Source organism: Dasypus novemcinctus, chromosome 26, assembly GCF_030445035.2.
Source record: "Dasypus novemcinctus isolate mDasNov1 chromosome 26, mDasNov1.1.hap2, whole genome shotgun sequence".
Lineage (NCBI taxonomy): Eukaryota > Metazoa > Chordata > Mammalia > Cingulata > Dasypodidae > Dasypus > Dasypus novemcinctus.
Genome location: NC_080698.1, coordinates 9,689,307 through 9,712,847, shown reverse-complemented (window position 1 = coordinate 9,712,847; position 23,541 = coordinate 9,689,307). Strand labels below are relative to the sequence as shown.

Sequence of the window (23,541 nt, the reverse complement as noted above, 5' to 3'; positions counted from 1 at the left end):
CTCTGAAGTGGTGTCACCTGCTTGGCCTCCACCCTGGCCCAGCTGAGGGCAAGGGTCTTCTGGCTAATCCTTGCCACTCCCCTCCATCCCCGGAAGGCTCCACAGCGCTTGGTCCTCACTATCCCAACCCCATCCCCAAAAGTCACCCCAAAAGGATACACACATATACACAAACAACAGCCAGGCCCTCGAGTCTGCTGGCCTAGTGTCCCACTTGAACAGGGTAGTGGCAGTCAGTGCTCCACACTGTGGGTCCAGTTTGATGGCTTCCTGGCAGCAGCTAATTAGCCATACGTTGTGACATCAGCTGTCCTAGAGCCAATGCTGGGGTCTCAAGTGGCTTCCAAGATCCTGTCCATTGGCAGCCTTGTGGCAGACAGGCACAGGAGGATGGGGTTCAAGATGAAGGGGTTCTAGGTAGGGTGTCCCCCTGGCCATACTACCTGTCCCCACTCCATACTACACAGCCCTGGGCTCGGTAGAAGCTGTACGGGTCTCATCCTTCATGCAGCCTGGGCCCAGGCAACCCCCAAGTATTTCCCAGGAGGGTCACGAGCACGAGAAGGGGTGGCAGGAGGTCTTCAACTACAGAGCCAGTACCCTTGGGAGATGGGCACTCGCCCAGTGCAAAAGCAGTGGTGTTTGGTTCTAGCGGCCCACTTTCTCCTGTCCTTGGTGTCCCATAACTTCCAGTGCCTTATCCCCAAGGCCCTCTATGCCCCAAACAGGCCAACTACATGCACAGCCTCCTGCTCTGTGGGCCCAGGCTTCCAGTGGAAAGTGTGTGGCTGGACCAGCCTCAGGCCAGGAACAGAAGGCCCCCAGAGGGCCTCTCTCCAGGCTGGGGACCCTTCTCTTATCAGCTACCCTCCTGATCCAAGGCCTGCGAAGACCTTGAGGTCAGAGTGGACTGGAGAGGTGGATCTGTCAACCGTGCTGCTCTGGCCACACAGCACCCCACCCTCCACCTGCCCTCCTGTTTGCTGAGTGGGGCATCAAATGTAAGCAAGAATATTTGGAGTTTTAAGTCCTATAAAGACAATAACACAGCCGTGTGATACCAACCAATAGGAGTGGGGACTGGGAGGGGGGAGGGAAGGAGCGGGAGAGTAGGCAGAGGAGATAGAATGTGCAAAGGTCCGGGGATGGAGAGAGAAGCCGGAGCAGCACGGAGAAGCCAGAGGGCTTCGGTGGAATGGAGTGGGATGTGGGAAGTGGCCCCCAAAGAAAGGCCCGACCTGATTTCTGGTTTTGCCCCCAACCCCCCTTGCTCATTGCCCATCGGGGGCGAGGGTGGCCTAGAGATGTGGCCACCGCGGAGCCACCAAGCGTCGGATCAGCATGCTGCAACAGGGCCGCCGTCCTGACTGGCAGCTCCCCGGAGCAGCGGGCCGCGCGGGGCTACGAGCCGGGAACACCGACTCGGCCCGCGGTGGGGGGGCTGGAGCGGAGCAGGGCCGCGGAGGCGGCGCGGCTGGGAAGCTCCGCGCGGGGCACCGGCGCGGGGCCGGGGGCGGACTTCCGCGCCCCGCCGCGAGCGGCCGCCAGAGGGCGCCGCACCCCCGCGCGTGCCCCGGCCCCTCCGGGGGCGGGGCTGCGGCCGGAGGGCGCGCGCGCGCACGCGCGGCGTCACGGGGCGGGGCGAGCGCGGCGCGCGGCTGCCGGCCTGGCGTGGGGGTCTCGCGCCCCCGGCTGCCGCCCCGGCCCCATGTACCGCGCGCTGTACGCCTTCCGCTCGGCGGAGCCCAATGCGCTGGCGTTCGCCGCGGGCGAGACCTTCCTGGTGCTGGAGCGCAGCAGCGCGCACTGGTGGCTGGCGGCGCGGGCGCGCAGCGGGGAGACGGGCTACGTACCCCCCGCCTACCTGCGCCGCTTGCAGGTGAGTGCGCCGCCCCCGCGGCCCGGGGGCTGGGCCTCGCGTCGGGACCTCAGAACCGACCCCAGGCCCTCCCTCGAAGACAGGGAGTGTGAGGACTTGACCCTGGGACCCCAGGCCCTCGGAGTCTGGGACCCCAAGAGCCAGAACCCTTCACAGAAGACCAGGCCCTCGACAGCCAGTTCTGAGGACTCCAGACCCACCAAAAGGGTGACTCTGAGACTCAAGGGTCCCAGGGGGCCACCTAAATAGAATTCAAGAGCCACCAAAGTCTGGCCACTCCTTCAGATCCCTGCGACCCCAAGCCCTTTATATGCCCCTTCTCTGGATTCCCCGGGATCCCATGCTATTGCCACCCACCCTGAGACCCCCAGACCTGGGCCACCTCGGCCACTTTCACTGCCCTGCACTCAGCTGCTCCCTAAGCTCTTCCCAAGACCCCTCCCCCCCCCACACACACACATACTCGTTCCTTCTTTGAGCCGAAGACCCCACCACTGCTGGCCTGCCTGGCACCGTTGCCACCCCCACAAGCCCGGTGCCCTCAGAGCCCAGACTTACTTTCTCTGAAAGTGGGGTCTCCAGCCATTCCTGTGCCCAGCCTGGAGTGGGGGTGCTCCCATTTTAAGGAAGTGAATTTTCCTTGGCCCCTGGTCTGGCCGCCGTCCCACTTCCTTCCAGCAGAGGCTGCAGCTCTGGTTCCTGTTTGCTGGGGAGCAGCCCTGCTGCCAGGGATGGGTGGGCTGACGGGCTTCTTCTGGAGGCTCCAGACCAGGGCTGCCCAGACACTCGGTCCTCTGCTAGTCCCCGGCCTTTAGGAAAGGTCCTCTCCTAGCCCAGGTCAGGACCGGATCACGGGATAAATTCGCGATGTCATCTGGTCTTACCAGAGCAGGGCAGGGGCCCTGGGCCCTGGGGTTTCCTCACAGACCCTCCATTCTTGTCCACCTAGGGGTGTCTGGGAGAGCGCAGGGGGCTGAGGGTGTTAGGCCCATCCTCTCTGGGGTTCCCCCACTGGGCACAGGGCAGGGGCGCTGGGGCCAAGCACCTGGGCACACAGAGAGGCTCCATCTTCTGTCTCCGTGCCTCAGTTTCTTTCTGTGCCTCAGGCTCCCTGAGTCTGCGGAGCTCCTGTGTCATCCTGACAGCCTGCGTGGCCGCTCTGCGTCTCCATCTCTCTCTCATTTTGCAGTTTCCCTCTCCCTTCGCTTCCCTGTTTCTCTGAGCTCTCTCTGTCTCTCTGACTGTATTTATGTAGGCCTTCTCTTTCTGTCCCCATCTCTCTGTGTCCCGCTCCCCCTGACTCCAGCATGCCCCATCCCACCTGGCGGGCTTTGCTGACCTCTGCTTCCATCTCTCTGTCCCCATCAGAGAAGCTTCTCAGACCTGCTCTGGAGTGAGGTCACCTCAGCTGTGAGGTGCCCTGTGTAGCTCGATGGGCTGTGTGTGCCAGGGACAGGGGGAGGAACACGAGTGGCCGGTTCCACAGCTGGCACTCCCGGCCCACGTGGGCCAGCCAGGCGGGGTCCCAGAGCATGGCAGCACAGAGCCTGGGGCAGCGGCGGGCCCCTCCCGTGTCCTCCTTTTTCCACAAACACAGAACTCCTGTTTCCCAGGGAAGGGCTGGAAGCTTCCTGGGACAGTCTGGGGAGATGAGGGCCAGCAGCAGGGATGGGAGGGGAAGTCGGTGTGGCCCATTTTTGCTTCCAGGGTCTGCAGAGGGCTCCCTGGGGGCAGGGCTGCTCTGCACTGTGACCTTCGTTTTGTGAAGGACCCACAGGACTCAGTGATTTCTTAACGGTTCCAGACTCTGGAGGCGTCCAGCTTGGCATCTCAACTGGGCTCTGAGCCAAGCCGGGAGGTAGCCCGGGTGTGCCTTCCTTGCCTCGAGCTGGGGGTCCCTGGGCTATGGCTTTGCTCTCGACCCCTGGTGCTCAGAGACCTCGTAGCTGAGAGTCTCCCTGTCGGGCGAATTCCTGAGTGGGGCCCCAGTCGGTCAGGCGGCAGCCTGGGCGCTCCCCTCACCCGACGCGCTGGGTGCTGCGCTTGAGAAGCCCATCCCTTGCTCTAGTTCGCTCTCCGTCCTCTTGCCCAGCAGTCCAGGCTGAGGCCCCTTGGTCGGTCCCCTGTCTGCCCTGGGTTTGCCCGGGGCTGGGTATGGGTTGAATATCCCACTTGGCACCCGGGTCTGTCTATCTGCTCACCCCCCAGGGTGTGGAGCAGGATGTCCTCCAGGCCATCGACCGGGCCATCGAGGCCGTGCACAACGCAGCCATGCGGGACGGGGGCAAGTACAGCCTGGAACAGCGCGGCGTCCTCCAGTGAGTGCGGGGGCTGAAGGGGGGGTGCCCCTCCCAGGAGCAAGGGTAGGCAGGTGCCTCTCGGCGAGCCCCAGGGGCGGGTGGAGAGCGAGGCGGAGGTGGTCCGTGGTCCTGCAGCGTGGGGTGGGGTGGTGAGGCTGGGGCGGCTAGCAAACCACAGAGGGCCTGCGGGAAGCTTGGGGTTGGGGGGCACCTCCTGTCAAAGCCCCCCACCTTCTTCCGTCAGGAAGCTAATCCACCACCGGAAAGAGACGCTGTCGCGCAGAGGCCCCTCCGCCCTCAGCCCCGCAGCCGTGCCCCCGTCCACCAGCGACCACTACCTGGACGCGGCTGCTGCTGCCAGGCGGCCCAACGGGGTGCACCGAGCCGGCTTCGAGCGGCAGCACAGCCTGCCCAGTGCCGAGCACCTTGGGGCAGACGGGGGCCTCTACCAGGTACGTGTGAGGACATCCCGAGGAAGGGGGGGGGGGGCTTGAGGCCTCGTCCAGAGGCTCGAGGGGTCCGCTCGGACGATTGATGCAGTCCAGAGCCATCGCCCTGCCAGGCTGCCACCCCAGGCTCTCCTCTGTCCTCCCAGATCCCACCCCAGCCTCGCCGAGCGGCCCCTACCACACCGCCCCCCCCAGTGAAGCGCCGAGACCGCGAGGCCCTGGTGGCCTCGGGGAGTGGTGAGAAGCTGGGGAAGGCGTGGCGGGCAGGGGGCACGTGAGGAGCCTGTATGGAGTGGTTGCTCCCCCAGTGCAGGGGAGATGGGGGATCTAGGCTTGGGGGGAGGACGGGGCCCCCATGTGGGAGGGTCAAGGCCTGCAAGGACCGGGTCCTGCACTGGGGGCCAGGGCTCCGGGCTTGGCGAGGTCAGGCCCCCGTGTGCTGCCCTGGCGCAGAGCCCACCCTCTGTCCGCAGGCGAGCGCAGCACCACGCCCTCCGGGGGCAGTTCGGTGTCCAGCGGCTCCTCGGTCAGCAGCACCTCCCTGGACACACTCTACACGGGCTCTAGCCCCTCCGAGCCCGGCCCCCGCGTCTCCCCTACGCCCCCACCCGTGCCCCGCCGAGGCGCCCACACTGCCGCGTCCCAGGCCCAGCCCCCTCCCTCCAAGGCATCAGCCCCCGAGTCCCCGGCCGAGCCCCCCGCAGCCGGTGCAGCCCCGGCCCCCGATGGGCCGGAAGCCCTGGGTGTGCCGAGCCTGGAGACGCCAGAGGAGAAGACGGGCCCTGAGACGGCTGTGCCCAAGACCATCGGGGCCGAGCTGATGGAGCTCGTGCGCAGGAACACCGGCCTGAGCCACGAGCTGTGCCGTGTGGCCATTGGCGTGGTGGTGGGCCACATCCAGGCCTCGGTGCCGGCCAGCTCGCCTGTCATGGAGCAGGTCCTCCTCTCGCTGGTGGAGGGCAAGGTGAGGGTGGGCAGCTCGGCCGGGAGCCTCCCCCCACCTCCCATTCTCGCGCTTGTCCAGCCTTCCCGGAAAGGAGCTTGTCGCGCTCCGAGGTCTCCCAGCTGGGCACTGGGCCAAGGCCGCGCTGAGCTGCGGGGCGGGAATGGACCAAGATGGCTCGGCTGGCGGGAGGAAGCAGGGCGAGGCCAGCAGTGCTGGCTGCTGTGCTGCGGGAGCAGGTGGGGCCCCGAGACCAGGTGTGGGGCCAAGGACTCCCTCTGGCTGTGCGGAGGGAACCGACATAGGGTGTGGTCGAGGGCAGAGGAGTGGGTGCTCGGAGTGCTCTAACCCTGGCCTCCCTCTGACGGCCCTGAGGGAGAGGTGCAGCTGGCGTGGGTGGCTGACCCTGTGCGGAGGTGGGGCACTGGCTGGGGAGCAGCCCTGGGGGACGTGAGCCCACTCTTCCGATGGGGCTGGAGGGGCCGGCAGTCTCTCCTCGAGGCCCCACAGCTCTCCTGCAGCTCTGGTTTGGGGTGCCCCAAAACCAGTGTCCCCTCCCGTGCTGGGCACGTGGGCAGCACCCAGCCAGCAGGGTTCACAGGAGGCGTGGAGTGGAGGTGGGTCGATGCAGGCCGGGGGCCCACTTTGTGTGGAATTGCAGGGAGGGGGCTCAGGGCTGCATCAGGCAGCAGGGAGTCTGTGGTCGGCCTTGACGGGAGTGTGTGTCCCGGGGTGCGAGGCGAGCCCTTGGGAAAGCCTCCAGGTGCATCTCGGGCAGGATCCTGGCCCAGGAGGTCAGGAGACCAGGGGCAGTGGCGTCCCCTGAGGAGGGGGCCCTTGTGGTCTTGGTGTTGAGAGCGGGGTCACGGGGCAGTTCTCGCGGGAGGCCGAGGGGGGGCAACAGGGGAGGGGGGGGAACAGGGGAGGGGGGCAACAGGGGAGGGGGAGGAGCCCGGGGTCTGTCTCCACAGAGGTCTGGTCACTGGCCAGGACTCCTGCCTCGCCTGACACCAGCCTGGAGCTCATGACCTTGGGGTCTGCGTCAGGCCCCCTCCCAGCCGTGGGCCACCAAGGACCTGAACTCGGATTCAGGCCCAGGGGTGGACTCTGCAGCCCCTGGGGGCTCCCCGAGGGGGGCAGGGAGTGTACTGAGCCATGCCTTCCCCTGCCCCAGGACCTGAGCACGGCCCTGCCCTCAGGGCAGGTCTGCCACGACCAGCAGCGGCTGGAGGTGATCTTCGCGGACCTGGCTCGGAGGAAGGACGATGCCCAGCAGCGCAGCTGGGCCCTGTACGAGGACGAGGGCGTCATCCGCTGCTACCTGGAGGAGCTGCTGCACATCCTGGTACGGGGCGGGCCACGGGGCCACGCACATCCCCCAGCATGCCAGGCAGTAGCCCCCATCCGTACCACCCCTCTCCGGGGCTGGAGTCTCCCCTGCATGTCACGTGCTCGCTCACACGTGTCTGCGAGGCGCTCACTTCCCCTCCCCGCAGACTGACGCAGACCCTGAAGTTTGCAAGAAAATGTGCAAGAGGAACGGGTTCGAGTCTGTCCTCGCCTTGGTGGCCTATTACCAAATGGTGTGTATGCGGCTGAGGGAAGGGCACGGAGGGACCTGGGGGGCCGTGGGTGTGCCAGGCACTGAGCTTGCAGGTCCCCTGCCAGGAGCACCGGGTGTCCCTGCGGCTCATGCTCCTCAAGTGCTTCGGCGCCATGTGCAGCCTGGATGCCGCCATCATCTCCACGCTCGTGCTGTCCGTGCTGCCCGTGGAGCTGGCGCGGGACATGCAGACAGACACACAGGGTGAGGCCTGGGGCGTCCCGCCATCCGCGGGGTCCCCACCATCCGCGGGGGGTGCTGCCATCCGCGGGGTTCCTGCTGTCCACGGGGGTCCCCACCATCCGCGGGGGGTGCTGCCATCCGCGGGGGTCCTGCTGTCCACGGGGGTCCCCACCATCCATGGGGGTTGCTGCCATCCACGGGAGTCCCCGCCATCCGCAGGGGGTGCTGCCATCCACAGGGGTTCCCACCATCTGCGGGGGGTCCCCGCCATCCGTGGGGGGTTCCCGCCATCCAAGGGGTTTCCCGCCATCCATTGGGGGCTTCCCACCATCCGTGGGAGGTTCCCGCCATCCATGGGGGTTTCCCACCATCCATGGGGGCTTCCCACCATCCGTGGGGGGCTCCCACTGTCGACGGAGTTTCCTGCCATCCGTGGGGGGTCCCACCATCCATCCAAGGGGGGTTCCTGCCATCTGCGGGGACTCTGATCCTCGGTCTCACTGTACCCCCCAGACCACCAGAAGCTCTGCTACTCGGCCCTCATCCTGGCCATGGTCCTGTCCATGGGGGAGGCAGTGCCCTACGCGCACTACGGTAAGAAGGCTGCGCCCTGGCCAGCCTGAGCTGGGCTCAGTGGCCCAGGGACTCGCTGACCACAGCCTGACCGAGATAGCCAGTCCCTGGGCTTACAGCAAGGCAGGGAGGCCGGGTGGTGTGGGGGAGGCAGGGGCCACAGGTCTGTGTGTGCCTCTCTCCCAGAGCACCTGGGCACACCCTTCGCCCAGTTCCTGCTGAGCGTCGTCGAGGACGGGCTGCCCTTGGACGCCACCGAGCAGCTGCCAGACCTCTGCGTGAACCTGCTTCTGGCTCTCAACCTGCACCTCCCAGGTGGGGCTGGGGCGGGCGGGAGGCCCAGGCCAGCTCCGGGACCCTCCAGGCTCCTCACTGTGCCCTTGTCTGCACCCGTGTCCTGCCTCAGCCCCTGACCAGAACGTCGTCATGGCCGCCCTGAGCAAACACGCCAACGTCAAGATCTTCTCCGAGAAGCTGCTGCTGCTCCTGAACCGAGGGGGTGAGGGGCCCGGGAATCCGCGCGGGTACCGCTCGATGCCCCGTGACTCCATGACCCCCGGGAGCCCCTGGGGTGGCCCCGGGGCCCTGGCCTGGGCCGCCCTGACCCCCACGCCCCCTGCCTCCTAGATGACCCCGTGCGTATCTTCAGGCATGAGCCTCAGCCGCCCCACTCAGTCCTCAAGTTCCTGCAGGACGTGTTCGCCAGCCCCGCCACGGCCACCATCTTCTACCACACGGACATGATGGCGCTCATCGACATCACCGTGCGGCACATTGCAGACCTGTCCCCTGGAGACAAGGTGCCTGGAGGTGGCTGCAGCGGGGAGGGGAGTCAAATGGAAACTGAAATGTGGGGGCAGCGGCCCTGACTGGAGGGGGGGCACACAGGCGCTGCTGCTCATGCTGGGTAGATGTGGACTACCTGGGGCAGGTGTGCCTGTCACCTGAGGACCCATGACAGGTGTGCCCAGGCCTGGACGAGCCAGCCACAAGGCGACGTGGAGGTCAGGTGTCTAGAAAGCAGGTGTGGATTGAGTGGAGGGAATGGCGAGAGGCGAGGGAAGAGGGCCTGGAGTTCGCACAAAACCCTGGAGGCTGGACAGGGAGCTGTGCTCTCTTCTCAGAGGAGGGAAGTGCCTGGAGGGTTCTGAGCAGGGACAACGTGATCTGATTATATCCCGAATAGAATTTAGACCGAATGAGAGCAGAGTGGAAGCCGGAAGGCCAGTGAGGGAGCTACTGCAGCCGCCCCGGTGGCATGGGTGGGGTGGGTAGACTGACGGGGGTGAGAAGAGGTCCGCTTTGGAGCATGCTGGAAGCAGATCCACGGAGCTTGCTGCTAGACCCGACTCAGGAGGGTGAGGGAGGGGGAGAAGCAAGGAGGACATGGAAGGTCTGTCTTGAACAACTGGATACATGAGTTGCGGATTACTGATGAGGAAGGCTGAGTTGGGGAGAACACTTTTGGGGAAAAACCAAGAGTTTTCTTTTGAATGTGTCAAGATTAAGAAAAGGGAAGCAGATGTGGCTCAGGCAACTGGGCTCCTGCCTACCACATGGGAGGCCACTGGTTCGGATCCCGGTGCCTCCTAAAGAAGACAGTGAGCTAGGACAAAGGGCAGGCATGGCAAGCTGACACAACAAGAGACCCAAGGAAAAAAATAAGAGAGGGAAGCAGACTTGGCCCAGTGGTTAGGGCGTCCGTCTACCACATGGGAGGTCCACGGTTTAAACCCCGGGCCTCCTTGACCCGTGTGCAGCTGGCCCACGCGCAGTGCTGATGCGCGCAAGGAGTGTCCTGCCATGCAGGGGTGTCCCCCGCGTAGGGGAGCCCCACGCGCAAGGAGTGCGCCCCGTAAGGAGAGCCGCCCAGCGCGAAAGAAAGTGCAGCCTGCCCAGGAATGGCACCGCACACACGGAGAGCTGACACAAGGTGACGCAACAGAAAGAAACAGATTTCCATGCCGCTGACAACAGAAGCAGACAAAGAAGACTACGCAGCAAATAGACACAGAGAACAGACAACCGGGTGGGGGGGCGGGGAAGGGGAGAGAAATAAATAAATAAATCTTTAAAAAATAAAATAAAATAACGAGACACAACAAAGCAGGGAGCAGAGGTTCCCGGTGCCTCCTAAAGAGGACAGCGAGCTGACATGACAGGCGGGTGCAATGAGCTGACAGAGCAAGAGGTGTGGGGAGGAAAAACAGAATGAGGGATGCAACGAAGCAGGCAGCAGAGGTGATGCCAACAATTAGGCACCTCCCTCCCACATCAGAGGTCCTGGGTTCGGCCTCCTAAAGGAATAAGGGAGAAGAACAGACATAGCAAGTGAAAAACAGCGAGGGGGTGGGGAGAAAGAAATTAAATCTTAAAAAAAAAAAAGATCGAGAAGATGCCGGCTAGAGAGCCAAGGACGAAGGACACCAGGGAGGCAGCAACGTGAGGGGGCCTGGGGCATGGTTTTGGAGTTGTCTGTGCATGGACGTGATGGGAAGTTGCCGCCTCAGGAGTCAGCAGGGAGCTCAGGCCTCAGCCTGGGACGGGGGACAGGAGGAGCAGTGAGAAGGTGGGGAGGAAAGCAGCGGAAGCCCCAGAGCCACGTGTTAGGAGGAGAGCCGCCATCTCCACGCCGTCAGGAACCTGTGTAAGACGAGGGCTGAGAATCGGCCTTCGGAAGGGCCACACGGAGGTGAGCGGTGACCCACGCGCAGCGTGGTGGAGGGACAGAGTGTTTCCAGGTGGCAGGTGCCGACACCCGTCTGGGCCAGTGGGAAGGATGCAGCAGTGCAGGGAAATGGCAGTGTGCCAGCAGAGCGGCCACCGCAGCAGGCAAGCAGACGAGGCCGGCGGAAGACGTGCGTGCCGAGGAGGGAAGGTGGAGGGAAGGTGCGGGCCCTGAAAGATCCCTTCTGTTCTCTCCTTGGAGCACAAGTCCAGCTGACCAGGAAGTTGAGGTGTGGAAATGGGGAGGAGGTGTGCGGTGGGCCTTTAAGGAGCAAAAATGACAGAGAAATGCCCTGGGGATTGCGAGCGCTGCCGAGTGTCCTTTTGGCACTGCCGAGTGTCCTTTTGAGGTTCACGATTATGAAGTTCCAGCCCGCAGCACAGTTCTGTCACTGTCCACTGCTTAGACACTGGCGTTAGATGTGCAGGTGCCTTTATCTGACCAGGGTGACACTGCCTCAAAATGGTTTTGGAGTTGATTGCTGTAATCAGAGGTAAAGAGAAAAGAGAGGCTGGTGGAGGTGCTCGAGCCGGAGGTGCTGGGTTTGGGTGGGTTCAGGGCATATGTAGACGGTAAGAGGGCAGGTGTGAGATGGATTGGGTATGGGAGGTAAGGAAAGAGAGGAGAGTAGTCTAAGAGGACACCTGTGTCTGGCCTTGGTTTGGACAGCAGTTCTCTTTATTAAGATTAAGTACGGGGAAAACCTTCAGGTTTCGACAGCCAGGAGGGTCGAGTTCGATTGTGAATATACGGATCGAGTTCTTGAGACGCGCAGGAGATAACTTGCAGGCAGATGGATCCTCCCATCTAGAACTTGCAGGGCACTTCTAGGGAAGAGGTCTAATCAGGTCACTGTTGAAGGTGTGGACCTGAACGAGATCCTCCAGAGCGCGAGGTAATAGGGGGAGACATCAAGGGTGGACTGGCATTGGCACCTTGAGGGCCCCAGGGTTAAAGGATGGCCAGGGGCCTGCTGCTTCCCCTTCCGAGGCAGGGCCTCCCTGGACCGGCCACGTGCTGGGACTGTCAGTGGATGTGATCATTCATTCATTCATTCACTTATTCAACAACTGTTGAAGGCCAGTTCTGTGCCAGGTACATTCTGGGGATGTGGCCCTGATGTGAGCTGGCCCACAGCCCTGGGGTGCAGGTAGCATTGGTGGCCTGTCCCCATCTGGGGGCCGTTGCAGTGCCTGCCTGGGGTCCCTGAGCTGGCCTGCTCTTCCCACAGCTGCGCATGGAGTACCTCTCCCTGATGCATGCCGTGGTCCGCTCCACGCCCTACCTGCAGCACCGCCACCGGCTGCCTGACCTGCAGGCTACTCTGCGACGCATCCTGACCGAGGAGGAGGCCTCGCCCCAGTGCCAGATGGACCGCATGATCGTCCGAGAGATGTGCAAGGAATTCCCGGAGCTGGGCGAGGCCGCCAGCTAGCGCGCTCCCCGCCTCCCTTCCCTGCAGCCCTGGGCAGGGTGCAGCGGGGCCCGGGGCTGGGCCCCAGGAATGTTTTGCACGGACAGTGTGAGGGGAGAAGGTGGTAGGAGGGCCCCCCACCCAAAGGAGAGCTAATGTTTGAAGGGGCCAAGTTGGGATTGGGGACCACGGTCTTAGGAGCTCTGCTGGGGTGTGGGGGGCTGCGAGCTCGCCCCTCCGGCCCTGGTAGGCAGCCTCTTCAGCATGCCCCCGCCAGATCCACGTGCACACTCAGCATCCTGCTGCCGCTCCGGCCTGGGCCTCAGCCCTCATCCCCAGCCCCCGGTCTGTCCCGGGCCTCAGCAAGCCATGTCCTTGGGGCGAGGAAGGGCACCTCCCGCCAGCGCTGTTCTTTGCCTTAGCTTCGCAGTGAGTGACGCTCATGTGCTCTGCCCTCTCCCCGCCTTGGGGGATGCTGCCTTTCGTCCCACCCCCGAGGCCCATGGCCAATCTGCTGCTTTGAAAGCCGGATCTTGGGGACAGGCCACCCATTCTGGAGCCTCACGGGATGGAGTCATGGTCCTGAGAAAGCCAATGACAGAATCTATTTTCCTTGTAAAAATATAGACAGAAAAGCCATGTGTATTTTCCTATGTGCCGCAGCTTACCTTTGGAAATAAATATAGACACCTGGAAACTGGCTTCTGTATGTGATCCTGGTTGGGGTAGGAGGGATGGGTAGGGGGCCTTGGGACCCCGTCACTCTAGCTGCCCTGACCTCGTCAGCCTGAGGAGGCAGTGACCCCCATCAGGCCTGGGCGTCAAGGCCACCATGAGTTCCCACCTCTTCCAGGCCTAGCCGAGCCGTGCCCCATGGTCCATTGGCAGGAGGCTGCCCCTCCTCCAGACGTCGCCTACATCTTTCTCTTTGAGTGCCACCTGCGTCCCCTGTTGGCACTCGATCATGCTTCATCGCTGTTCTCAAATGAATCAGGCCTCATACCCAGCTCTCGCCTCCCTGGATGCCCAGCCTCATCCTTCCCTGGTTGCCGTCCTCGTTAGTCATTGGGTCCAGCAAGCTCCTCTCATTTTGCTAAATCAGCAGAGATTTGGTGGAATGATGGTAGGCTTAAATTCATCCAACTGTTGTAGGGCAGTTAGAGGCCAAAGTTTGGCAGAAGTTCTTTTCTTTGTGGGCTCCCAAATTAACGAGGAGGTTCTTGCCATAAGTGGGGAGGGAAGTCAGGAAGCTGCAGGCTGATACCAGTCAGGGGATTTTCATCGGTTCCTTTCTTTTTTTTTTTCTTTTTAACCTAAGATGACTATTGGCAGATGGTTCCGCATACCCAGCATCATTGACACTGGCGTCCATTGACAACTCCTTTCTCATTGAGGAGCTCGAGGCAGGGACTGTTGTTCTCCTAGTAAGAGTGTGCTTTCGCAGGCTCTACCCCTGGACCAGGGATGACATGCTAGTGCCTGTGCATGTGTCCTTTGCTCAGAGTTGTTCGGTGTGGCCACCAGGGGTTGGAATGAAGAGCAAATGGCCAGAAGGCACGGGCAGCGGCAGGTAACCGGTCACTTGTTCTCGTGCCTTGTCCTCTTTTCACCTGACGTCTTGTCCAAAGACCTAGTGCTCTTGCTTGACTCCAAGCAAATGTCAGGTCTTTCTAGAGTAAGGTGTGAGGTCGAGTTGCTGAGCCTCAGCTCAGGGCCTTTGGTAGACTGTCCTGTCCTCCCATGGGTCTTTCAAGTGTGTCTTGGTCACCCCCTTGACTACTTGGTGATTAAGCCTCTACAACATTCTTCTTTTTCTTTTTTTTCCCTTGTATGAGGCAGTTTTTATTTTGTTAGTGACTTCTTGGGAATTGTGCAAGTATGTTCATCGTTATTTCTTCTGTACTGTCACTACCTTCCAGAGACTGACAAATGATATTTCCACCATCTATCTACTGGCGTACGCCAATCTGCATCCCCCATTCCTGCAGCTCTCTGGTCTCCTTTTCTGGGAAACCACAAGTGCCTGGTGCCTGTCCTCTCATTTCTCCCATTTCTGGAGCTTCCTCCATCCCTCAGTCCACTCCATTGATCTCTCTTAGGGAAGTCTGTCTAGTCCCTCCACTGACGTCCTGGTCTCCTGCCTGCCACCCCATGGTCTCCAGCAGTCCCTGTCCAGTTCTTCGGCCTCAAGGGCTGGATGTGGGTCTGTCCTTTAACCACCCATCTCCTACCTGCCTCCAATTTAGACATTGGAGGCAGGAACTTTACTCCAGCCGGGAAGGCAAGGGCAGTGAGTGTGGGGGTGGGCTGGCAGGCACAGAGCATGGCACAGGGAAGAATGCCAGGTGGGGTGAGCCTGTGAATGGGCTGGGGGCCACCCTGTCCTATAAGGAGCCAGAAGCAGCGACTGTGATTCGTAGTCTGTTTTAAGTGGGGTTAGATTTTAGTCCAGCGTGTTTGTCCAATAAGAGTAGGACAGGGGAGCTATTACAGTACTAGCTTCGAAAAGGCTACTGGGAAAAGTGATGAGCTAAAGGAGGTGATGGACAATGGATTGGAGGTCTCAGTGAGCCAAAGACCTGTTGGATCGACCTGGACAGGCTGGACAGGTGTTCTGGAATGCTCTCCCACCAGAACACCTCTGGCTAGGAAGGGGGAGAGGCAAACCCTACAGGGTGGGGAGGAAGAGGCAGAAGGTGAGAGGCTGAGCTATCCCAGAGGGTGGTATCTGCCTAAGCCTTGCTGTCTGGTCTCGTGGCCTGCTCACCACCTGCCCTGCGGCTGCATCAGGTCCAGGTCTTTGGACACGCCCACCCTGGGTTGGACCATCCAGTCTCGAGCTGTTGAGAGGACCATGATGCAGCACGTGGGGGTCTTGCTGGGTTCCTAGGCTGGACTTGGAGGGGAAGGAGGAACTACCACCAACACGCGGTTTTCTTTACAGGTGACATTAGGAACTGCCAACAGGGGTGGAGCATGGAGGCCAGGGTGGGGAGGGGGAGACCTCCATGGGACAGTGACCACAAAGAAGGGACAACAGTGGAGGCAGGTACAGCGGGGACCTCATGGAGAGCGGTCTGCACTCGACAGCGTGGCTCTCTGCTCGCCACAGGGAGCATCAGCTGGAGCCAATGCCAGCCCGGAAGGTGGGGTGGGGGCAGGAGTTCTCTTTCAGCCACTGCCCCTTTAGGCCTCTGCACATTCGCCCACACAGCCTCCAAGGCCTGGGGCGGCTCCTTCTCCTTTGTAGGTGCTGAGCTCCTTTTGGCCTCTCAAGGCTCTTCTCAGGCATCTCCTACTCCCAGACGGCAAAAGTTGGGTTAGACACCTCCTCTGGGCCCCCAGCGTTGCCCGCCCCCGTGGCGTTGCACCGGTCTCACCACGTCGTCGGTGGTTCTGTGCCTTCGAGTCGCTAGACCCGGAAGGCAGGGGTCCAATCAAAATCACGCCCAGGGCCTCTCCTCCGGTTCCCGCATCGAGCGGGCCATCCAACGGAGCTTCCGCCTCTAACATCTCTGCAGATGCCGCACCCCTAGCAGCAACCCAGAACGTGTCTCGGGTGTAGGACTGCGACTCGGTGCAAGTACAGGTGCTCCTTAAATTCCGAGATGGGGCAGGGCGCAACTGCAGCCCTGCCCCCGGACAGCTCAGCGAGCCACGTGGGGCGCTCGGGAGGAGGGACCCGTGGGAGCACGGACTCCCGGAAGCGAAGAGAATGCGCCTTCTGATTGGTTGGTGGTGATGTCATAGGTAGTTCGGGAAGGCCCACAGTCCTGGGGCAGGAGCTCCAGCTAGTTTGGAGTAGGCGCTCATCCCGGGAGCCGCGCCCCGTCGGGCGTTCCGGGTCCTGGCCCTGCCCTGTCCTTTGGTCTCGGGACGCCCGCGTCCTCTGCACTTGACGCTGCAACCTGTTTCCGCTGCCGCCTTCTGCGAACCCGTCCGCAGAGCGTCTCCGGGTTATTTTTCCCGGCTCTCCTGAAATTCGCGGAGCCCCCTGCCCCTAAACAATGAGTCCGCCGAGGGGGGCGGGGCCTCCATTGTGCCAATAGAAACAATGACTCTCTGCTTGGAACGCTCCGCCCCTCGCCCCTCCCAGCTTGTCTTCTGCGACGTCTGCTCTGCCAGCGCTGCCGATTGGTCAGCCAGGACCGGAGCGTGCCAGAAGCTGCCTGCGCGGGGAGAGCTGAACCGAAACACGGGAGGACTGGGCCTCCGTTAGTCCCTTCAAGGGGTTGAGGGACGCGGTCTTGTCGGGCGAGGGGCAGAGATCCAGGGCAGCCAGGTCCGCCGCTGTGAGACAACGCCGGGCTCCACGTGGCGTCCCAGGGGCTCGGGACCTGCAGCTAGGTGGGGAGGTGGAGCCTCCAGCCCCGGAAGCCGCTGAGAGGGCCCTCGGGGCAGGGAAGAGTCTGACCCTAGCACCCGCAGCCTCGGGCTGGTCACTTCCCGTCTCTCCTCTGTAGGGGCGCGCCTAACAAGAGGGTGATCTCAACATGTGTCATGAGTTAAAACTGGCTATTAAAGCTATTGTTCGGGCTGCTACCGTCCCAGGTCCCGGTCTATCCTCCCCACCGCCCCCAGGATTCTGCATGGTGCCCCTGCCCAGGGCTATGAGAACGCTCACTCGGCACATCTTGGGCACCAAAATTTCAGACCAAAATCCAAGACAGGGCTCGGGACTAGTGCGCAGAAAGGGGGAACAAGAGACCCGCAAGCAGAAGGAAGACAGGGAGTCGGCGCGGATACAGCGCCGGAGGAAGAGGGAGGTGGGTAAGGGCGGTGGCCGAGAACCCAGAGGGCGGGCCCAGCGGCGGCGAACCTCCGCACTCTATTCAGCACCGTGGGCAGCACCGCTGCCCTCAATAAACATGGCGGCAAGAGCTTCGGTCCACTGAGCTGCCATGCGCGATGGATTGTACCACCTGGTTTGGGGTGTCCGGGCGGAGGTGGAGCGAACCATCGGAACGGCCGGGAGCCATGTTGGAGCGGCGGGAGGCGGCGGCAGCGGCAGGGATGCTGTGGTGGGGGTGGATGGAGCCGGGGCCGCACGCCTAAGGGGCTCTGGCCCTGGCGTAGATGGTGCCCAGAGGGTGGCGGCGGCGTGGAGCGACAGACCGAGGGGCGGGAGGCCAGGGCGGCGGCAGGGGCCCGGGAGGGGGCCCGAGCGGCAGGGCGGGCCCAAGGCCCGGGCCTGGGCGGGGGGCGGCGGAGACTGTGCTGGGAGGCAGGGGGTGATGGCGAGGCGGCCGCCGTGGCGGGGTCTCGGGGGGCCGCCGACCCCAGTCCTCCCGCTCCTCTTCCTCCTCTCTTTGTTCCCCCTCAGCCGGGAGGAGCTGAGGGGTGGCGGAGGCCGGGACTGGGGCCTGGGGGCAGCTGCCGCTATGGGGCCCCAGACGTGGAGCGGCGGTCGAGTCTTAGCCCTTTGTCCCGAGTCGCCCGGGGTCCGGGAGAATGGGGAACCTGGCCGGGGAGTCAGGAAGCCTGTCTTCGTGGGGTTCCGAGGGGGAAGGCAAAGCGCCCAGAGCGGCCGAGTCACCCCTGAGCAGCTAGACGCGGAGCTGGGGACTGAGCATGGGACCCAGACATTGGACAGCGGCAGGCGAGAGACAGGACAGGAACCAGGGTCTCTGCTATGCTGGCGCACGGAGGTCTCTTCCTGTGGGCGGACAGGACCCTTGCGGAGAGGTGGGCTGTCGCCAGAGGCTCTGTTCCCAGGGTCCCTGGGCCCCGGGGACAGTTTGCCACTCCCTTCGGACCTTCTGGCTCGACCCTGTGGCCCCAGGCCGGCGTCCTCCCAGCGGAACTCTGGGAAAGGTGCCCGCAAAAGGGTGGGAACTGCGCGCAGCTTCGGAGAATTATGGGTGCCGGGGCGTCCGAGTCAGGGCCAGAGAACTGCGACATCCCAAGAGGAAAAGAGAACTCCCCGTCCGGATTGTCCTCCCCGGACTGTGGGGTCAAGTCTCGGGTTGGATTCAGCACCACGCACGGCAAGGACAGCTCCCGCTCCGGGTTCAGCACCGCGCGAGTCCCGGACAGCTCCTGAGCCGGAGCCCGAGCGCATGCGCCCGCGGGGTCTCCTCCGCCGTCGCTTCCTTCCGCAGCGCCCCGGGCCGCGCCCCCCGGGAGTGCCGGTGGGGCCAGGAACCTGGAGAAGCCCCGCAGCGAGCAGGTCCCGCCCCCGGCGCGCCGCGAACCGCCACCCGCAATTTCCGCAGTACAACTACCAGGCGTTGGTGCCCGAGAACGAGGCCACGGGCACCTCGGTGCTACGCGTAGTGGCGCAGGACCCCGACGCGGGCGAGGCCGGGCGACTAGTCTACTCGCTGGCGGCGCTCATGAACAGTCGCTCGCTGGAGCTGTTCAACATCGACTCGCAGAGCGGCCTCATCCGCACGGCTGCCGCGCTGGACCGCGAGAGCATGGAGCGCCACTATCTGCGCGTAACGGCCCAAGACCACGGCTCGCCGCGCCTCTCAGCCACCACTATGGTGGCCGTGACCGTGGCCGACCGCAACGACCACGCGCCGGTGTTTGAGCAAGCGCAGTACCGGGAGACGCTTCGCGAGAATGTGGAGGAGGGCTACCCCATCCTGCAGCTGCGTGCCACGGACGGCGATGCGCCCCCCAATGCTAACCTTCGCTACCGCTTCGTGGGGTCGCCGGCCGCGCGCGCCGCCGCCGCCGCCGCCTTCGAGATCGACCCGCGCTCGGGTCTCATTAGCACCAGCGGCGGCGTGGACCGCGAGCACATGGACAGCTACGAGCTGGTGGTGGAGGCCAGCGACCAGGGTCAGGAGCCCGGGCCGCGCTCGGCCACCGTGCGCGTGCACATAACCGTGCTGGACGAGAACGACAACGCGCCCCAGTTCAGCGAGAAACGCTACGTGGCGCAGGTGCGCGAGGACGTGCGCCCTCACTCGGTGGTGCTGCGCGTCACCGCCACCGACCGGGACAAGGACGCCAACGCACTGGTGCACTACAACATTATCAGCGGCAACAGCCGTGGTCACTTCTCCATCGACAGCCTCACGGGAGAGATCCAGGTGGTGGCGCCTCTGGACTTCGAGGCAGAGCGGGAGTACGCCTTGCGTATTCGGGCGCAGGACGCAGGCCGGCCACCGCTGTCCAACAACACGGGCCTGGCCAGCATCCAGGTGGTGGACATCAATGACCATGCGCCTATCTTTGTTAGCACGCCCTTCCAGGTCTCTGTACTGGAGAACGCACCCCTGGGCCACTCTGTCATCCACATTCAGGCCGTGGATGCCGACCACGGGGAGAACGCCCGATTGGAGTACTCCCTAACTGGCATGGCACCCGACACGCCTTTTGTGATAAATAGTGCCACTGGATGGGTCTCTGTGAGTGGCCCTCTGGACCGTGAGTCTGTGGAGCATTACTTCTTTGGAGTGGAGGCCCGAGACCATGGCTCGCCCCCACTCTCTGCCTCAGCCAGTGTCACAGTGACAGTGCTCGATGTGAATGACAACCGGCCTGAGTTCACGATGAAGGAATACCACTTACGGCTGAACGAGGATGCGACTGTGGGCACCAGTGTGGTCAGTGTGACTGCGGTGGACCGTGATGCCAACAGTGCCATCAGCTACCAGATAACAGGCGGCAATACCCGGAACCGCTTTGCCATCAGCACCCAGGGAGGTGTGGGCCTGGTGACACTGGCTCTGCCGCTGGACTACAAGCAGGAACGCTACTTCAAGCTGGTGCTAACTGCGTCAGACCGTGCCCTTCACGATCACTGCTATGTGCACATCAACATCACTGACGCCAACACCCACCGACCAGTCTTTCAAAGTGCCCACTACTCAGTGAGTGTGAATGAGGACCGGCCAGTGGGTAGCACCGTGGTGGTCATCAGTGCCTCTGACGACGACGTGGGCGAGAACGCTCGTATTACCTATCTCCTGGAGGACAACCTGCCCCAGTTCCGAATTGATGCAGACTCAGGGGCCATTACGCTACAGGCTCCTCTGGACTACGAGGACCAGGTGACCTACACACTGGCCATCACAGCTCGGGACAATGGCATACCACAGAAGGCAGACACCACTTACGTGGAGGTGATGGTCAACGATGTGAATGACAATGCTCCCCAGTTCGTGGCCTCCCACTACCCAGGGCTGGTCTCGGAGGACGCCCCACCTTTCACCAGTGTCCTGCAGATCTCAGCCACTGACCGGGATGCTCATGCCAACGGCCGGGTCCAGTACACTTTTCAGAATGGGGAAGACGGGGGTGGGGATTTCACCATTGAGCCCACATCTGGCATTGTGCGAACAGTGCGGCGGCTGGACCGGGAGGCCGTGCCGGTGTATGAGCTGACAGCCTATGCGGTGGACCGTGGGATCCCACCACTGCGGACTCCAGTCAGCATCCAGGTGACGGTGCAGGATGTGAATGACAATGCGCCCGTCTTCCCAGCTGAAGAATTTGAGGTGCGGGTGAAGGAGAACAGTGTTGTGGGGTCGGTGGTGGCTCAAATCACTGCGGTTGATCCCGACGAAGGCCCCAATGCCCACATCATGTACCAGATCGTGGAGGGGAACATCCCTGAGCTGTTCCAAATGGACATCTTCTCTGGAGAGCTGACGGCACTCATCGACCTGGACTACGAGGCTCGCCAGGAATATGTGATTGTGGTGCAGGCCACATCGGCCCCTCTGGTCAGCCGGGCCACTGTGCATGTCCGCCTGGTTGACCAGAATGACAATAGCCCTGTGCTGAACAACTTCCAGATCCTCTTCAACAACTATGTCTCCAACCGCTCTGACACCTTCCCGCTGGGCATCATCGGGCGCATCCCCGCTTACGACCCTGACGTTTCTGATCACCTCTTCTACTCCTTTGAGCGTGGCAATGAGCTGCAACTGCTGGTGGTCAACCAGACCAGTGGGGAGCTGCGACTCAGCCGCAAGTTGGACAACAACCGCCCGCTGGTGGCCTCCATGTTGGTCACTGTCACAGGTGAGGAGCAGTGGGAAGGCAAGGGACCCAATGGCCCCATCCTGTCAGTAGCTCGACAGGGTGCCCCACACCAAAAGGAGATTTCCAGCCCTTCCAAGACTCCCTCAAGCACTGGGGCCCTGCATTTCCCAGGATCTGCGCTAGAGCTCATAGGGATTCTACACAGGTTCTTTCTTTTTTTATTTATTTGATTTTTTGATTTTTTATTTTTTTAAAGATTTATTTATTTAATCCCCCCCTCCCCCCCTGTTGTCTGTTCTGTGTGTCTATTTGCTGCGTCTTGTTTCTTTGTCCGCTTCTGTTGTCGTCAGCAGCACGGGAAGTGTGGGCGGTGCCATTCCTGGGCAGGCTGCACTTTCTTTCACGCTGGGCGGCTCTCCTTACGGGGCGCACTCCTTGCGCGTGGGGCTCCCCTACGCGGGGGACACCCCTGCATGGCACGGCACTCCATGCGTGCATCAGCACTGCGCATGGGCCAGCTCCACACGGGTCAAGGAGGCCCGGAGTTTGAACCGCGGACCTCCCATGTGGTAGACGGACGCCCTAACCACTGGGCCAAGTCCGTTTCCCTCTTTCTGTTTTTAAAGATTTATTTTTTATTTATTTCTCTCCCCTTCCTCCCCCCATTGTCTGCTCTCTGTGCCCATTCATTATGTGTGTTCTTCTGTGTCTGCTTGGATTCTTGTCAGTGGCACCAGGAATCTGTGTCTCTTTTTGGTGATGTCAGCTTTCCATGGGTGCAGCACCACTCCTGGGCAGGCTGTGTTTTTTCGCAGGGGGCAGCTCTCCTTACAGGGTGCACTCTTTGCATATAGAGCTCCCCTACATGGGGGATACCCTTGCGTGGCAGGGCACTCCTTGCGCTCATCAGTGCTGCACATGTGCCAGCTCATCACATGGGTCAGGAGGCCCTGGGTTTGAACCCTGGACCTCCCATGTGGTAGGCGCCCTACCTGTTAAGCCAAATCCGCTTCCCATGCATAGGTTCTTGCAAGTCTCCTTGGAACCCCAAAGATTCCAGGGCACCTAGCAGGCCCCATAAAGACAGTAAAGAACTGCTACCCTGGGAAAAGGCTCTGCCCCACCCTGGGAAAGGCCTGGAATCCTGGGGTAAGGCTCAGACAAAGCCTGCATGGGGCAATCGCGCCACACTCTTGTTCAGATGGTCACTTTGGGTCTAGTCTGACTTTTAAGGGTCTCACCCCACCCATGCTGTCCTAGGGCCTGACTGAGGCACTGTACATCAGGAAAATAGCCAGAGGCCCTTCTGCCTCCCTCCTGCCTCCACCACCGCAGGCATTCACAAGCCCCTGCCTGATGGGAGGGTGAGGGTGGGAGAGGCTCTAGCAGCCCTGCCTACTGCAGACTGCCGAGGGTGGGGGGCTCATTCTCCAAGGCTGGAGCAGGGGTACTGCCAGAGAAGGCCCAGCCTTCCTTTGTCCCTCAAACCATCCACCAACCAACCCTTACTGACCACCCCGTGTGCTAAGGTTTGGAAACAAGGTGAATAAGACATTTTGGGGGCTGGTCACTGAGATCACAGGAACCAGCTCGCTGACCCATGGATGCTGGAGTGGAGAGCCAGGAGTGCAAGACCCACCTGTGTCCTGTGTCCTGCCTGAGAGGTGCTGGGGGGCCGGGCGGTCTGCTCTGGGCCCCTCTGTGTCCCGGGGAGGGCCCACCACTGACCCGCGGCCCCTCGCCGCCCCTCCCCGTCCCCCAGATGGCCTGCACAGCGTGACGGCGCAGTGCGTGCTGCGGGTGGTTATCATCACCGAGGAGCTGCTGGCCAACAGCCTGACCGTGCGCCTCGAGAACATGTGGCAGGAACGCTTCCTGTCGCCGCTGCTGGGCCACTTCCTCGAAGGGGTGGCCGCGGTGCTCTCCACGCCCGCCGAGGACGTCTTCATCTTCAACATCCAAAACGACACGGACGTGGGCGGCGCCGTGCTCAACGTGAGCTTCTCGGCGCTGGCGCCGCGCGGGGCCGGCGCGGGGGCCGCGGGGCCCTGGTTCAGCTCGGAGGAGCTGCAGGAGCAGCTGTACGTGCGGCGCGCCGCGCTGGCCGCGCGCTCGCTGCTCGACGTGCTGCCCTTCGACGACAACGTGTGCCTGCGCGAGCCGTGCGAGAACTACATGAAGTGCGTGTCGGTGCTGCGCTTCGACTCGTCCGCGCCCTTCCTGGCCTCCGCCTCCACGCTCTTCCGGCCCATCCAGCCCATCGCCGGCCTGCGCTGCCGCTGCCCGCCCGGCTTCACGGGCGACTTCTGCGAGACGGAGCTCGACCTCTGCTACTCGAACCCGTGCCGGAACGGCGGCGCCTGCGCGCGGCGCGAGGGCGGCTACACCTGCGTCTGCCGCCCGCGCTTCACGGGTGCGCGGGGCGCGGGGCCGCGGGGCGCGCGAGGAGGGCGCGCGCGCCACCGCGGCTCGACCCCGAGGCCTTCGAGCCCGGCGGGAGGGAGCCCCGCGCGGGGGGGGGGGCGC

General features: G+C 62.7%; 2 protein-coding genes across 5 annotated transcripts in view; both read left to right on the top strand.

Annotated features, from left to right (window-relative positions):
• The first annotated feature begins 1,602 nt into the window (after nt 1-1,602).
• Nucleotides 1,603-12,769, top strand: NCKIPSD (NCK interacting protein with SH3 domain). Its single transcript, XM_004451931.5, has 13 exons — nt 1,603-1,879; nt 4,088-4,197; nt 4,424-4,631; nt 4,775-4,865; nt 5,102-5,592; nt 6,746-6,916; nt 7,068-7,154; nt 7,240-7,378; nt 7,871-7,951; nt 8,117-8,245; nt 8,337-8,429; nt 8,558-8,730; nt 11,890-12,769. The coding sequence occupies exons 1-13, from the start codon at nt 1,709-1,711 to the stop codon at nt 12,091-12,093; spliced, it is 2,148 nt and encodes a 715-aa protein (XP_004451988.1). The 5' UTR covers nt 1,603-1,708; the 3' UTR covers nt 12,094-12,769.
• Nucleotides 12,770-17,305: 4,536 nt separating this feature from the next.
• Nucleotides 17,306-23,541, top strand: part of CELSR3 (cadherin EGF LAG seven-pass G-type receptor 3) — a 39,643-nt gene continuing 33,407 nt past the window's right edge. For 3 of the 4 annotated variants that reach the window (XM_058288479.1, XM_058288478.1, XM_058288477.1), the window contains exons 1-2: nt 17,307-21,054; nt 22,778-23,428. In XM_058288479.1, coding sequence (XP_058144462.1) covers nt 17,307-21,054; nt 22,778-23,428 — 4,399 coding nt within the window. Of the gene's footprint in view, nt 21,055-22,777; nt 23,429-23,541 lie in introns of all 4 variants that reach the window. The other variant, XM_071212046.1, reaches the window with a different exon arrangement.

Coding starts and splice junctions, on each gene's coding strand:
- NCKIPSD (XM_004451931.5), top strand. CDS start 1,709: ATGTACCGCGCGCTGTACGCCTTCCGCTCGGCGGAGCCCAATGCGCTG. Junction 4,632..4,774: donor CAGACGGGGGCCTCTACCAG/GTACGTGTGAGG, acceptor CTGTCCTCCCAG/ATCCCACCCCAGCCTCGCCG. Junction 4,866..5,101: donor CCTGGTGGCCTCGGGGAGTG/GTGAGAAGCTGG, acceptor CTCTGTCCGCAG/GCGAGCGCAGCACCACGCCC.